Source organism: Silene latifolia, chromosome 2, assembly GCF_048544455.1.
Source record: "Silene latifolia isolate original U9 population chromosome 2, ASM4854445v1, whole genome shotgun sequence".
NCBI lineage: Eukaryota > Viridiplantae > Streptophyta > Magnoliopsida > Caryophyllales > Caryophyllaceae > Silene > Silene latifolia.
Window position 1 is genome coordinate 899,408 of NC_133527.1, and position 16,412 is coordinate 915,819.

The 16,412-nt window shown below is 36.2% G+C and overlaps 2 protein-coding genes across 3 annotated transcripts; one reads left to right on the forward strand and one right to left on the reverse strand.

Moving 5' to 3' along the window:
* Window positions 1-116: 116 nt before the first annotated feature.
* Window positions 117-2,020, reverse strand: LOC141641970 (pentatricopeptide repeat-containing protein At2g15690, mitochondrial-like). Its single transcript, XM_074450618.1, has one exon. It carries the CDS (start codon window positions 1,890-1,892, stop codon window positions 363-365), a length of 1,530 nt encoding a protein of 509 aa, XP_074306719.1. The 5' UTR covers window positions 1,893-2,020; the 3' UTR covers window positions 117-362.
* Window positions 2,021-2,816: 796 nt separating this feature from the next.
* LOC141641969 (calcium-transporting ATPase 4, plasma membrane-type-like) lies at window positions 2,817-7,114 on the forward strand. Of its 2 annotated transcripts, none has more exons than XM_074450616.1 (6): window positions 2,817-3,001; window positions 3,691-5,613; window positions 5,724-5,879; window positions 5,981-6,152; window positions 6,252-6,553; window positions 6,662-7,114. In XM_074450616.1, exons 1-6 carry the CDS (start codon window positions 2,972-2,974, stop codon window positions 6,959-6,961), a joined length of 2,883 nt encoding a protein of 960 aa, XP_074306717.1. In that variant the 5' UTR covers window positions 2,817-2,971; the 3' UTR covers window positions 6,962-7,114. The 2 variants fall into 2 exon arrangements, with proteins under 2 accessions (XP_074306717.1, XP_074306718.1); XM_074450617.1 differs by lacking the exon at window positions 2,817-3,001 and adding an exon at window positions 3,298-3,588.
* The last annotated feature ends 9,298 nt before the right edge of the window (window positions 7,115-16,412 follow it).

The window sequence follows — 16,412 nt, forward strand, 5'->3', positions numbered from 1 at the left end:
CGAGCATGATGAGGAGTATGTAAATTCGTCCTATGCATACAATGTAACGCAGTCCTTTAACAGAGCTCATACAAAAAGAACATGAACAAAGACATTTTCCCAGGTCTGTCAAGCAATTGAGAGTAAAGAAAGCTTCTATATATTAAAAAAGCAAGAGGAAATCTAAGCATCTTTTCAAGGCAATATGCATTTGCTAATGTCTAAGAGTACAGGCTCTAACACATACTACTATACTAGTAGTGTCCCGTCATTAAAACTTTTGAATGCACTAGTGCCACAATGCAAATTCTCTGTCCGCGGCTAGAATTTCATAAGTAACACCTTGCTGCTGAAAAGAAAGTATTGGCGGCAAGTGACAAATTTCACCAGTAATCCCCACAGGAGCACTTGCCTTCCTTAAAATGATGAAACCGCTTGTTGTCCCTAACAATTAACTCACGCCCAACAATCCTAGACATAATCTTGATAGCGTTGTGACAGTCACCACAGATTCTAAGGTTCTTAATGATCCGAAGAGGAGTCCTTGGTGGAGTATTGATCAAGCCATAAGCGATAGCTAACCTCTCACTGTGGTAAAGTAGAGCTTGCTCCTTAGCCTCTTGATCAATGTCGTGAAGAACATATCTAGTGTCTGGCACATAACTTTGTTCCTTCATAGCAGCTTTGTATTTCTCATCATCTTTGTACAGAGTCGGATTCTTAAACTCAGGAAGTCTGTTCCTTCCTTCCATCATATTCACCGCCATGCGCTTCTTTGGTGGAGGAGCTGGGATTTTGGTAGCATTAGCCTTGGAGGGATCGAGATGAGCTATGAGGTCATCTAGATGATCCTCAAGGTCAATATCCCCGTGAATCCTAGCATAATTTTTCAAGGCTTCCCAGACGGCGACTGTTGGCTGGAATGGCAACTTTTCAACATACTCCTTGGCTTCAAAAAGATGTCCAGACGCTCCAAGAACATCAAGTAAGGCTAAATAATGATCAAGGGTGGGCTCAATCCCATGGTCGGTCCTCATCTTTTCCAAATAAATAAAGCCTTCCTCAATGGCTTCGGCACCAGCACAGGCAACCAAGATGGCACGGAAGGTGTCGGCTGTGGGCTGCAGGTCGAGGTCCTTCATTTGCTCAAACAGCTGCAAACCCTCGTCCCCAAGGGAGTTAGTGGCATAGCCTGTTATCATCAAATGCCAAGAATCTAGATTGCGTAGGGGCATATGATCAAAGACACGGCGTGCATCGACCATGCTACCACAGCTGGAGTACATTTCAAGCACCTTATTGTTCAAGATAAGGTCACCTCTAAAAGTTGATCGAAGATAGAAATCATGGACCTTTTTAGCATTGTCAAGCAGCTTAACAACGCCGCACTGATCAAAGAGCACATAAAAAAGGTCGCCATTATCGGGCTTTGCTCCTTTCTCCATCAGCTCGATAATCTCCTTAACTTTCCCTTCCATGGCCAAACTCATCAAGTTGACATTTTGGTTTGGATTCTGATTATTATTATTATTATTCCATTGATTTGGGGTTCTATTATTATTATTATTATTATTATTATTATTATTATTATTACTATTATTATTATTATTATGTTGATAGGTTTGATTAAAAGGAGGGGAGGTTTGATGATTGAAATTAGGGTTTTGATTAAAAGGAGGAGGGGAGGTTTGGTGATTGAAATTAGGGTTTTGATTATGATTATTATAAGATTGAATAGGGGATGATTGATGATTGAAATTAGCATTAGCATTATGAAAGGTGGAAAAAGAAGAAGGAAAACGGGGGATTAAGAAAAATGAAAAAGGAGAAATAGAAGAACGAACCTTAAGAAGGGAAAGAGGAAGAAATGGAGAGCGAGTAGAAATCAGATGAGACGCCATTGCAGCCGCCATACTAACACAGCAACACTCACTAGGTAGCTAGGTAGGGCTTCTTAAGTTGCAGCACCAAATAATAATAATAAGTAATGAATACTGGAGGAGAAGGAGGAGGAGGAGGAAGATGAAAACACGGAAATAATGAAAACGGGTTTCCTTTCGAATAAAAGCTTAAGTAAGTGGGTCGGTTTTTCTTTAGGTAAACGGGTTTGGTATCAAAATGAATGAATCACTGTTAGGACCTCCATTTATTTCAAGTACTAGATTAATATCATAATCACCGTAAAGCAGCATGATCCCACACTTAGTTAACTGGATCAATCAAATTTGCTGTAGTAGTTTAAATGATTCTGTTAACCCAAACCAAACCTGCTGCAATATTGTATTTTTATCGCGAAATCAGGATCTTATCTTTATCTTGAATGTTCCATTACAAATTTACATTTAAAAGTAATAAACAAAGCTTGTTTACATGAAAAAAGCACACATACTCATCTGAGTGATGAATTCTTCAAAATTGGTTTCTTGGTTTAGAGATGAGAGCAAGTGGAATAATAGCAAAACAATACAAACACACAATACTACAGTTATACAGTATGTATGTATGTATGTGAGTTGTATGGTCAAGTCAGTATTCAGTAACATAACATTGGCTTTATTAGCTTATTAGACGCATACTGCAACTTGCTTTTTATATACAAAAAATGAGTAGGGAACCTTCCTTGCATTTTCATTGATTTCAAATTGTTACCAAAAACAGTATAACACATTACTCTATATATAATCAGGTGCAGTGGAGCAATTTTAATAACTCATCGGGGCCCAGCCCAGGCTTGTGCGGTTAAGGTTGTTGTACACGAAAATCGCGTTCATCCTTTCCCCTTTTAGTTGAGTTCTTTGAATCGCCTCTATATATAATCAGTCTGTATGTATGTCTCTAAGATTATGAGCCTGCTTGCTTATTTATCTATCTAGTAAGTAGTATTCTCCTCCATAGTATATATACTACTCCCTACTTATAAATTGTCAGTTACCAATCCATACTCATCCATTTTTCGGCCTAATACAACATCTTCATTGCATTAAGTATTCTCATGGGGACACCTCTTCACTTTCCAACTCTGGTATGCTACTCAAACTTTTACTTTATATCATAAGAGTATATATTAAACCCACTTTAACCAAGTTACTCTTCATTTTTTACCTACTATTACTACGTTCTTCAGTTAACAATAATGTGGCTTCCATCTAACTTTCACTTGTAATATACAACAAGCTTGTATGCTGTGATAAAGATATAAGGAATATATATATATATATATATATATATAGTTTGTTGGAGTGATGGCAGCTTACTAATGGGATTTGAGCACTAGCTTAGCAAAACCAAAGTTGTTGGGAGTGATGACACCTTACTAACAACTACAATGTCTTAAATTATAACTTGATTAGTAAGCTCCAAAATGTTGAAAAGGATATAATCAGTGCGGAAATGAGTCATCCCAACACATACATGTAATGCTAGCTTTTATGATCAGAGCCTTGTTACAAGTTTTATATATACTACACTACAATAACATTCATATATTACTGCACCTATCTATCTTTAAGAGTAGTTAAGGCCACACATATTAGAATGTTAGATAAGGATTTCCTTAGCAAAAATGTCTTAGCCTAAGTCTACCTTAAGAAAAGAATCATGACTTTGCAGGTAATGCTGTTTTTTCCACACCATTTTACTGAGTATTATTCTATTTTTACTATGCTTGTTTTCTTATATAGAGAATGAATGATCATCCGGATTATTTAACAGGGAAATGATGATAAGCTTCCCGAAGAGATTGTAGAGTCCAACTTTGAGATTGAAGCAGATGTCATTGCCTCCATTGTTCGAGGGCGTGACACTAATGGCCTTATTACCCATAGAGGTATGGAAGGAATTGCAACCAAAATATCTTCATCACTTGAAGATGGGATCCTTTCGAGTGATGCACCTCTTAGACAAAAGGTTTACGGATTCAATATATACACTGAGAAGCCATTAAAAGGGTTTTGGACGTTTGTTTGGGAAGCACTTCAGGACTTGACATTGATAATCCTAATGATTTCTGCTGTGGTTTCATTAGGAATTGGAGTTGCTACGCAAGGGTGGACAAAAGGCGTGTATGATGGGATTGGGATACTGCTCTGTATCTTCTTGGTAGTCATGGTCTCCGCTGTAAGTAACTTTAACCAATCATTACAATTTAGGGATCTTGATAGAGAGAAGAAGAAGATTTATGTGCAGGTGACCAGAGATGGATGTAGGAACAAAATACTCATTTCTGATTTAGTTGTTGGGGACATTATCCATCTGTCTATTGGAGATATAGTCCCAGCAGATGGAATATTCATCTCCGGCTACAACTTACTACTGGATGAGTCTAGTTTATCTGGTGAGAGTGAACCTGTTTATGTAGATAATGGGAACCCGTTTCTTCTATCCGGAACCAAGGTACAAGATGGTTCGGCTAAGATGCTCGTGACTGCTGTTGGAATGAGGACTGAATGGGGCAATCTGATGGAAACCGTGAGCCAAGAAGGAGACGATGAGACACCATTACAGGTGAAACTCAATGGGATAGCTAAACTTATGGGAAAACTAGGGTTGGGATTTGCTGGGTTAACATTTTTCGCGTTTGTGACTAGATTTCTGGTGGATAAAGGGATTCACCATGAGTTAAGACAATGGTCTTCTAAGGATGCAATGAAGCTCCTAAACTATTTTGCTACAGCGGTTATTGTAGTTGTTATTGCAGTTCCTGAAGGACTTCCATTGGCGGTCATGCTAAGCCTTGCTTTTGCAATGAAGAAACTTATGAAGGCTAAGACACTTGTGAGGCAACTTTCTGCTTGTGAAACAATGGGATCAGCAACCTGCATCTGCACAGATAAGACTGGCACACTGACCACAAATCACATGGTGGTTGATAAGATTTGGGTATCTGGCCTAAACAAGGAAATGAAAGCAAATGATCTTAAATCAGGAATAATATCTGAGTGTGTCTTGAGTACCCTTTTGCAAGCTACTTTGCTGAATACAGGTGCCGAGGTGGCAAGGGATCGTGATGGAAATGATTCCATCATAGGCAAGCCTACAGCTTCAGCACTAGTTAAAGTTGGACTGCTTCTAGGAGGCGATTTTGAAGATATACACCAAAAGTTCAAGGTAGAAAATGTGGAGCCTTTCAATTCTGTCAGAAAGAGGATGTCAGTTATTGTGGGTTTACCAGGAGGCGGTTTCAGAGCCTTCTGCAATGGCGCGCCTGAAATAGTCTTAGGCATGTGCAGCAGAATACTTGACTGCAATGGGTATTCTGTTGACTTGTCTGAAGAACAAAGGGAGAAAGTAGCATGTGTTATAGATGGTTTTGCCTCCAAAACCTTGAGGACTATTTGCCTGGCTTTCAGAGATATGGATGATGATTGGGATATAACAACCATTCCTCAAGAAGAATACACTTTAATTGCAGTTGTAGGAATGAAGGATCCAGTTCGCCCAGAGGTCAAGGATGCTGTAGAAACATGTTTAGCTGCTGGAATTACTGTGAGAATGGTCACAGGTGACAACATTAACACAGCCAAGGCCATTGCAAAAGAGTGTGGCATATTAACAGAAGGCGGTCTCGCAATCGAGGGCTCAGAACTTCGTAACAAAACTCTTGAGGAGATGAAAGAGATGTTACCAAGAATACAGGTTATTTTTCCACATTTAATAAAATGTTTTTGACTTCTATTTGATAAGAAGGGATGTTGTTTTTGTAAGTTGATGAGTTTCTTTAGAACATTGAGTGTTTTTCACGGTAGGTAATGGCTAGATCTCTACCATCAGACAAGCATACTCTGGTAAGTAATCTTAGAAAGCTTGGGGAGGTGGTTGCTGTGACAGGTGATGGGACCAACGATGCACCAGCTCTGCATGAGTCTGATATAGGACTTGCTATGGGCATTGCAGGGACAGAGGTCTGCCCATCTCTCTCATTAATGTGCCATGCATTTTGAATTGTCCTAAGTTGTGACATAAAAAGCAGAAGTTATCTCTCACAATACTCTGACATATACAGGTAGCAAAGGAAAACGCGGATGTCATAATTTTGGACGACAATTTCGCAACCATTGTAAGCATTGCTAAATGGGGACGAGCAGTATATGTAAACATCCAACGGTTTGTGCAGTTTCAGCTAACAATTAACATTGTAGCACTTATGATCAACCTTGTCTCTGCATGTATTGCTGGTTAGTGAAACAAGTTAATTTTGTTTATGGAATTATACAATATTACCTACCATACACGTTGGATAATTTTTTGTTTTATAACAATAATGAGATTTCCAGGAATACCTCCACTTAAGATTGTGCAGTGGTTATGGATCAACTTGATCCAAGATACATTTGCTGCCTTGGCCTTGGCTACAGAACCACCAACGGATGCCGTAATGAAAAGACCGCCTCATGGACGAGATGCAAGCCTTATTAGCAAGGCTATGTGGAGAAACATTGTGGGTCAAAGTGCGTACCAGTTCAGTGTCCTTGCTGTTGTAATTTTTGATGGAAAGAGACTACTTAAACTCAATGACTCGGATAATTCAGATGCTGTTCTAAATACTTTTGCATTCAACTCTTTTGTATTCTGCCAGGTATGTGTATCTCTCTCCCTCTCTCGCTCTTGCCTTTCTGTTTCATAGACCCCCGGCCCTATACGTACCTGTGATTTGTTGCATTATAAGATGTCTTTTCCATGACAGGTGTTCAACGAAATCAACTGTCGTGATACTGACAAAATAAATGTGTTTCGTGGAATGTTTGGCAACTGGATGTTCATAGGCATACTAGTTGTGACAGTAACGTTACAAGCAATCATTGTAGAGTTTCTGGGAACTTTTGCAAGCACTGTACCCTTAAACTGGCAGCTATGGTCACTCAGCATACTCATCGGAGCTGCTAGCATGCCCTTGGATACACTCCTTAAATGCATTCCTGTCGTCAAAACAGACTGTCACAATGATTGCTATGGTTTCTCACGTAATGGAGCTGAGCAAGTTTAAAATAGTAGCGTTCATGAAATCTAGCACCCTTTCGATTGATTATGTTTCTGAGTGTGTCTTTAAAAAATGTGCAGATTTTAAGACAAATTTGTATTATGAATAATACTCCTATTAAATTAAATATAATAAGAAGAAAATCATGATTTCTCGATACTGGCTTTGACTTTCTTTCAATTGATTGAACTAGCGAATATTACATTCTCTTGGCTTTGGCTTTGGCTTTTTCTTTGGTTTGTGAAAGAGTTATTGAGCTTGAAAGCTTAAATTATATTGATGGCCTAAACATGTATTTTACACAATTACAAAGGTATAGGTTAACCTACTCCCTAATAAATAAAGATTTACATAACAAAACCTATCCTAAATTGTACTCCCCCGTCCCGATCAATTAGTCAAATTATTACATAACAAAAGTTCAGTTCCAGCCTTCCTGTTCTTGATCCAGATTAATTTGCCTGCCTGCTCTCATCACTGTTAGGATCTCCATTTATTTCAAGTACTAGATTAATATCATTATAAGGACGTATATATACAAATATAATTAGGGTAGAGTTTCCATAATATAATACACTTTAGAATTGTAAAGACTATAATGTAATGTTATTGATTGATGATTAGCAATGTACAAGGATGGGGTATATATATGATTACATGAGATAATAGGCTCCTATTTACTTCCTAGTATACATGATCACAATATGTTAATGAAAGTAAAGAATAATGCTAAGACAATATTTACTACAAATAAAGATATGTGAGGATATTTGCTGAGGTTGCAATATTATTGTTTGATATTCCCGCTCAAGATGGACGGTCTCTGACGAAGGCCGATCTTGGAAATAAGCTCAATGAAGTGCGGCTTGTGTAATGGCTTTGTGAGGGCGTCGACTCTTTGATCAGTTCCGTTTATATGCTGAATACGAAAATTGCCATCCCGAATTTGTTCTTTGACAAAGTGAGTTATTTGACAAAGTGAAAGGATAAGGCGAGATGCTTCATGCGCGAGTGAAAAACTGGATTTGCAGAATAGTGCGTCGCGCTGAGGTTGTCACAATAGATTGTAGGGGATTTGAGAGTGCGGATGCCGAGCTCAGTAAGGAGGGAGGATAGCCATAAAAGTTCGGAAGTAGTGATAGCAATGGCACGGAATTCGGCCTCAGTGGATGAGGAAGACAGAGCTCGCTGTTTCTTGAAGGCCCACGAGATGGGGTTATTTCCTGGGTAAACGACGTAACCGGAAGTTGATACATAGTCAGCGGGGTCACCACCCCAATCGGCATCACAAAAAGCATGAAGACAAAGCGGAGAGTGTTTGTCGAGATGAATGCCATAATGCATTGTTCCATGCAAGTAACGAAGTAGTCTTTTAAGAGCTGCCCAATGGTCAATGGTAGGGTGATTGAGGAATTGAGCTAACTTGTTGACGGGATGAGCTATGTCAGGACGAGTGAGGGAAAGGTATTGGAGGCTGCCAACAAGTGCACGATAGTCAGATTCATTTTCAACGGGTTTGTCAGGTTGATTTGTGAGGGTGGGATAGGGAAGCATGGGGGTGGGGACGGGTTTGCAGTCAAGCATACCGAATTTATGGAGAAAGTCGGAGGTGTATTTAGCTTGGTTGAGGTGGAGACCGGAGGAGGTGGGTGTGACTTCAATGCCGAGGAAATAGGAGAGGGGACCAAGGTCTTTTAAGGAGAATTTGGCGGAGATTTCAGAAATAAATTGAGTGATGTGGTTCAGGTGTGGACCGGTTACGATGATATCGTCAACGTATACGAGTACATAAAGTTGGCAGGAGGATTTGTGGTATATAAATAGTGATGGGTCAGATACGGAGTTGCGAAAACCGAAAGAGAGGAGATAGTTGTGAAGTTCAGTAAACCATGCTAGTAGTGCTTGTTTTAGGCCGTAGATGGCCTTGGTTAATCGGCAAACATGATCGGGTATTTCGGGATCCGCGAAACCAGGAGGTTGCTCCATGAATACCGTATCAGTGAGGTGGCCTTGGAGAAAGGCGTTGTTGACATCGATTTGGTGAAGATGCCAATTATTAGTGACAGCAAGGGTTAAAATAAGAAGGATAGTTGTAGGTTTGATGACGGGGCTAAACGTTTCGGAGTAGTCAATTCCCGGGCGTTGATGAAAACCTTTGGCAACAAGACGAGCTTTATATTGTTTAAGGCTACCATCAACGTTGTATTTAACACGATATACCCATTTGCATCCAACAAAATTCGGGGCAAGATGACGGGAAACGAGTGTCCAGGTATTGTTTCGAAGGAGAGCTTGGTTTTCCTCGATCATGGCAGCGCGCCAGCGAGGATCAATTAGTGCTTGTTTGGTGGTGGTGGTGGGAGTGGTATAAGGGGTGGGAGAGGGGTTAGTGGACGCATATTGCGCATAGCGAGGGTTAGGTTTGACAATATTGTTCGAAAGGCGAGTAGTAGCGCGGGTAGGTGGTGGAGGAGGTGGTGGTGGGGTTGGAATGGGGGCGGAAGCAGTGGAGGGAGGTGTGGTCGGGGAGGTAGGTGTAGATGGGGCAGGAGTGGAGGTGATGGGTTTGGGTTGTGGCTGGTCCACAGGTCGACGGGAATAAACCCGAGTCATGGGTGGCCGAGAAGGTGGGGTCGAGGGTTCATTAGGGGTAGGGTTGGAGGATGATGGAGGTGGAGAGGAGGCAGGGAGGGTGGAGGTGTCGGGTGGTGTAGTGGCAGGAGAGGATGAGAGGATAGGAAGAGAAAAGGTGCACCATTTGTCAGGAGATATAGATGAGGTTGACAAGGGTAGGATACGGAAATTCCGAATCTACAAACCGTACATGGCGAGAAACATAGACCCGATTGTTGGTTGGGTCAAGACAAAGATACGCGCTTTGTGTGGTGGAATAGCCAACGAAAACACAGGGGGTGGATTTGGAGTCAAGTTTGTGATTAATGTATTGTTTTAGCCATGGAAAACATAGGCAGCCAAAGGGATGTAATTTTTTGTAGTTAGGAGCTTGATTCTGTAGTCGTTGATACGGAGAATCGTTGTTTAAAGTGGGCGTGGGTAAGCGGTTTATGAGGTAAACGGCCGTAGCAAAGGCGTAGGGCCAGAATATAGGTGTCATTGACCATTAGAGTTGACCGGAGTTTACAACTTAACTACATATGTTAAATTACTAATCTAACCCTTAATTAACCACTAGAAATTAACTCAAGTTTGCCACGTGTCGCAATATTATTGGTTGTGTATGAGAATTCTCATACACAATGTGTATCCGTAGCCTTTTCGGAAATTTTAAGATGGTATAAGCTGTAAACGAAATTTTAGGATGATTTTTAACTGAGTTAGGAAACATCATATATTATTGCCGTTATTAAAGTTTGGGATTTCGTATTATATGGCTAATTGACGACTTGATTAGTTAGTTTGTATAAATGGATAACAATTATATATTATATATTTGTATAAATGGCAAATTATATATTTGTATAAATGGCAAGCAATATTAAATATATCATACCTAGTTGATTAAATATATCCCGAATATCTAGGCTTCAGTTTAGTAAACAGTATCATATTTGTTAGAAATCCAACAAATGACATGTGGCGTATGAACAGGTGTTGAGACGTGGCGATTAAATAGACTGCTGGTTGTTGCTTTAATATAATATATGATATATGATATGATATGATGATTGATAAACAACATTAGCTTTACAATTATGCTCTTCCAGGAAATCAGAAACTTTAGATGTCTTGTCATTCTTCTTCTTCTTTCCTATTTCTTTCTCTTTCTTCTTAATTGATTTGCCAAGACTTTCCATTTTTTTCTCCAAATTCATCACGGTTTTTAGAATAAAAGTTGAGTCGTCCATTTTTTTTATGTTGACAAACGATAAATTTTCGTGGTTTACTCTCATTGGCATAACCTACGATATTATTTATAGAAGTGACAAATGGGTCCATAATTACGAACGGGCCTTAGAGGTGGTAAATGAGTTCACCGTCGGGTATGGGTCGGATTAGTTTGGAACGGGTCATATCGGGTTTGTTATATATTTCAAATCGGATCGGGTTGGGTAGGGTTATTTGGGGTTTCAGGTCAAATTTCAATGATCTGTTATCGGTTCATTTTGAGTTGGGCCATTTTCGAGCTGATGGCTAAACACTAATACTATTTTGATTAAGAAATACTATTTGCAAATTTACTAATTATTAGAGACGATTGTAGTTTGTAACCAATAACACTTTATTTTGATATATATATATATATATAACTAGTTTTATTACCCGTGAAATTCACAGAGCTAACTATATTGTCATGTTGCTGGTTTTATGCAAGCCCGAATTTGCGATCTCACTGGGCCCTAAGGAAAAAAAAGGCTCGTAAGAAAAAAAAAAAACTATTTATTAATCAATACGTATATTGTCATAATATATCGTCAAAGTATATACTCCGTATTTTTATGTATATGATCACAATTTACTAAACTTTTGCCACGGTATATTAGTATTTTGTTACGAATATTGCTACGTTTGTTAGTGTTTTGCGACGATTATTGTTATTATTGTTTCCTATTTGTTTCTTTTTTATTATGCTCCCTCCGTCTCGGTCATTTTTCTACCTTTTATTGTTAGTTCATTAAAAACAATTGATCTACGTAATTAATTCAATCTAAAAGAATATTTTCAAAATAGAAATTTCTATATTTTTATTTGCGAACTATAATTCAAGGTAGATTAAATGATTAACATTCTTCCACTGGAGAAAAATGATTGTACATCAGATGTACTACCTCACATTTAAAGAGTTTTTGAGTGTTTTTTTAGTTCTATAGAATTGTAAATTACATTTTAGTTTTATTACGTCAAAAATCAAATTTTTCCGAGTTTGTATATAATTTTTTTGAGTTATAATGTAATTTTTTGAAAATAATGTTTAAATAAATGAACTCAAAAATATTATAATAAAACTCAAAAATTTTAAATTAAAACTCAAAAAATTATCTTAATGCTCAAAAACTATATCATCTGATGTATTAGATGTATAAATGTATAATCCACTTACTGTTCTTCCACTACAGTGCATTTTTTGTTTAATATATTTTCTCTCTCTTTGTAATACAATTTTTTTAAAATATCCTTGCAATACAATTTTTTGTATTATACAATAATTTGACTTTATAAAACTTTATTTTATTCCACTATATTATTTTTACAATTGCATGCGGTCAAAGGTGTGTACATACTCCAAAAGAAACTCTTTGACATGTCAAAATCGTACTGTAATGAGTAAAAATTGTACTGCGTAAATCAACACCCTATATGAAATGTCTAATTTAATTAAATTGTGAAATTGATAACAAAAAGTGGGAGTTAAATATATAAACAATTTAAAATTAGGGTGATGTAATTTTTATTTTCGTTTGACTTATTCTAACAATTAACGTCTAATTTAATCTTGAGTTTGGATATTTATTTTGAATTTTTATTTATTTATATCAACAATTAAAACATCAATTTTAATTGTTTAATATGCTATTATTAATTTGCATTTAACATTTACAAAAATTCATTAGTTTCTTATCGTGTAAAATTAGAATGATGTGATTATTTTTCTTTATGTTAGTATCTTAACGATAAACGTAGAAATTTAAAATTTAGTATGTATCTTAATTTTTTATTGTTGTTTAATTTATATTAAAATTAAATAGGTCAAATTTTAATATTTATTATGCTATTTATTTGCATTCAATGTTTACAGATTCATTTTTCTTTTCATTTTTTTTTTCAAAATAAGAAATGATAATGTGGCTTGATAAATTGCTCTTAAATAGTTGAATAGTGAAATATGATGCTTTGGATAGTATTTTTATTATATTTATAGATATTAATATGACTTAGCACTTGTTATTTCGGGTAATTTTGGGTCACTTCAAGTCAATTATGAGCCGAGTCTTTTCGGGTTGGGTCAACATTGGGTCGGACAAGGTTCAGGTCGGGTCTGGGTTAATTCGGGTTTCGGGTCAAGCAAGTCCACTTTTGGGTTGTGGTTCAGCCTTATCGGGTCGGGTCACTCGAGTATGACCCGTTTTGCCATGTCTACAAGTAGTAAGTACTCCCATCCTGTTTTTATTATCGCTTTATTTATGTTTTTCATATTTAAATTAATTGTCTTATTTTTAAATATAACAAATACAATAGTGAACGACCCATTATAAACTTAGTTAAATAAACTCTTTTTTTCCATTTTACTTATATTTTTTATTTAAATTTATTGGTCAATAGGTGATTGTTAAACATCATAAGTCGGAATCGATATTAAGATGATAAGAAGAATAATATTGGAAGATTGAACGTTGTTATTATTACTGATTAACACTCTTACTAGTTTTTGAACCCGTGCACTGCACGGGTGGTAACGAAAAGTGTTATTAAAAGTAAAAACTTACGTATTTTATTGGATTTAGTAAATTACTAAATTTTAGAAAATTGCATTTTGTCTATAGATACACTTTTGAAAAGTTTATTTTGCTTAATTTTATTTGAAATATTCTGGGTTTTTTTTCTCGACTTTTTAACGTATAAGAGCTGAAATCTGAGAAGTGGATATAAAATTATTGTGGATTTATTAACTTGTTTATCTACGCAATATACATTTAATTTTTACTCATTGTTGTACGCTTTTTATCAATTCTATACCTTCTCTCTCATTTTTTTCTCCCACTCACCATCGTTTGGACATTTGGAAGTAGTGTTCAGGATCACTGACCGACCACCTCGAGACCCACCAGCACACCCTCCACCGCAGTGGTGGCCGCACCCAACATCTCGGACCACGACATCCTTTTAGGCCCCTTATCTCAGCAGTCCCCAACAACTAATCACCACCTTGGAATCCATATCCCACGTCCTCCAACTACTTTCCTCCTCTTGCCTCCATTATCCCAGGCCCACCCCATGCGTGAACCTTAACCCTTCTCGTAACCAAACCCGGTCCATTCAAACAATTTTGAAAATTTAGGCTTTACACTGAACTTGAAATTTCGATTTTGTCACATAAGATGATTTTTTTATATAGTCAAATCAAGTTTCAGATCAGATTTTTTATTATAGGTGGATTCGGTATAGATTTGGAGCGGATATGGAGTTGGAAAAAGTATAATGAATCGGGTATGGATTTTGAAATATTTGGAAATGGATCAGTGATCCAATAAATGGATCGGGATTGGATCTCGCAAAATCTGATCCAACCCGATCCATTGCCATCTCTAATTATTATATTACCTACAAAAATACGCACTAACCATCACCACCCCTTGCCGGCTGCTAGATGAAGCCGAACCACATTACCCCCACCCAGGCACCCAGACAAACTTCAATGTCCCAGAACTGCCACAGATATCCTCTTAGACCCACTTACGCACCCACTTAGACCCGTGTCTAGCCACCCTCCCGCCCCTTTCTCGCCTCCCTGCGTATCCAACAACCATTGCTCCCTCAATTACATGCATGTCAGCCACCACATGAATCTAGGTCCCCTTCTCTTATTCCATCCTAGCCACTCTTTTCCATAACCTTGCATAACCCTAAATTAATTATTATCACTCCTTAATTTGATATAATCGATACATGCATAATATTATCTTCGTACATGTATTATGATTCAAGCATAATCGTGTTAGTTGTATATTTAGCCCCATTACTTTGCCTAATTATGAAATTAAACTCATTAAGTTTAGATTGTAGTGATCAGGCCCCATAAGTTATATAAAAGGTGAAATTAAACCCCTTACCTAAAATCTCATGAGAAATTCAATATATCATATATTAAAAGCGAAATTGATTATACTTTATATAAAATATACAATTAAATTTAAAAAAAAAATCAACAAATGAAATCATAATCTAAAATGAATTAACATCAATTAGAGAAGATTTTAAATTATTTTATAAAAAAAATTAAATTTTATAAATGAACTAAATATATTTCCAAAATATTTACCAATTATTTAAAAAAATAAATCTTTAAAAAATATACCATATATATTTTTTTTTGAAAGAAGCTGAATAGTCTAAAAATATATGTGCCTGATTTTAATTGTATAAAGTTTTCTTAGGTAACAAAGAAATGATTTAATAAAAAAACGTTTTTTTCTCAAAAAATATAAAATAAAATATTTCATTTCTTTTAGAATTTAAAAATATAATTTTATTTACATTTAAAAAATCCGATCTTTTTTTTAAATAAAACATAACTAATTTCGGTTTTTACGGAATGAGAAAATGAATTTCTCATGAGATTTTGATATGGGGGTTTAATTTCACTTTTTGCAAAAGTCAAGGAGCCTAATCACCTTGATTTAAACTTAAGGGGTTGAATCTCACAATTAGACTAAGTTAATGAGCTAATTTACTACTTTCACGGTTTCAGAAATAAGATAACAAATTGTGTGTACTGGTATCATGTATTTTGATTCCAATGTCGTATTATTTATTTTTCTAAAAATCGAAGTTGTGTGGAAGTTTGCGTAAAAATTAGTACTCCTGTCTTTATTTCATTGTCTCACATGCTTTTAAACTTTGGATGAGTTGATTTTTATCAACTTGTATCTGTATGCACAAATTTTACAAATATCAAAAATGTTACCTGATGTATAAATTGGATCCTTACCATGTGCTCATTGGGCACATGATAAAAAATCGTAAAATAATTTATCCAACTATCTTATTCAAGTAAAAAATTGACAAATTATGAAAAATGTCCATATAAATTACATTAGTCATAACTCGTAACTATAGAGTCCCTTAGTTTTTGTCACAATTCAGGATTTTTAGCCCTCGTTTGCTTCTTACCCTCAATATAGAAGTCTATCAACAGCCTCAATTTTTTATGAAATATTAATATTATAGTTTTGGTTACCATAATCTTTTCCGAAACCCCCTTATTAAATCTTTCATTTAATGATCTCAAATGAGGAAAGGATGATGCGATTGAATAGTTAGACAGACGTGTTATTTTTCCCATAAGATTTAAGTTTTAAAAAGTGATATATGAGATATTATTGATTCTATGATAATATGCTGATAATAACACAATCTCGTTTTATGGCAATATTAAATTATCCTAGTTATTATGGGAATATAATGAAGGCCAATCAAAGAAAATTTTTCTCATTTAATGTTTGTTATTATAGCTTCCTCTTATAATCACGGTATAATCATGCTTTTTTTTAAGGTCTATGTATTATGGGAAAGAATCAATAATTGACATTTTATTTTAGTTTAAAAAAATATGAAAATGAAAATATAATATAGTTTGTGGGAATGACACATGGCAATGGGAGAGGGAATGACACGTGGCGATTAAAGAGGTAACTGGTTGTTGCTTCAATATAATATATGATTTGCAAACTAAAACTGACCCGATAATCTGTGATTCGAACCTGACTCGATTAAATTGATG

What these genes read in the sequence shown, in the direction of transcription:
- LOC141641970 (XM_074450618.1), bottom strand. Translation starts at nt 1,892, where the DNA reads ATGGCGGCTGCAATGGCGTCTCATCTGATTTCTACTCGCTCTCCATTT.
- LOC141641969 (XM_074450616.1), top strand. Translation starts at nt 2,972, where the DNA reads ATGGGGACACCTCTTCACTTTCCAACTCTG. An exon ending in TGTCTCTGCATGTATTGCTG is followed by an intron (nt 6,153 to 6,251) that starts GTTAGTGAAACA and finishes TGAGATTTCCAG; the next exon opens with GAATACCTCCACTTAAGATT. An exon ending in ACTCTTTTGTATTCTGCCAG is followed by an intron (nt 6,554 to 6,661) that starts GTATGTGTATCT and finishes TTTCCATGACAG; the next exon opens with GTGTTCAACGAAATCAACTG.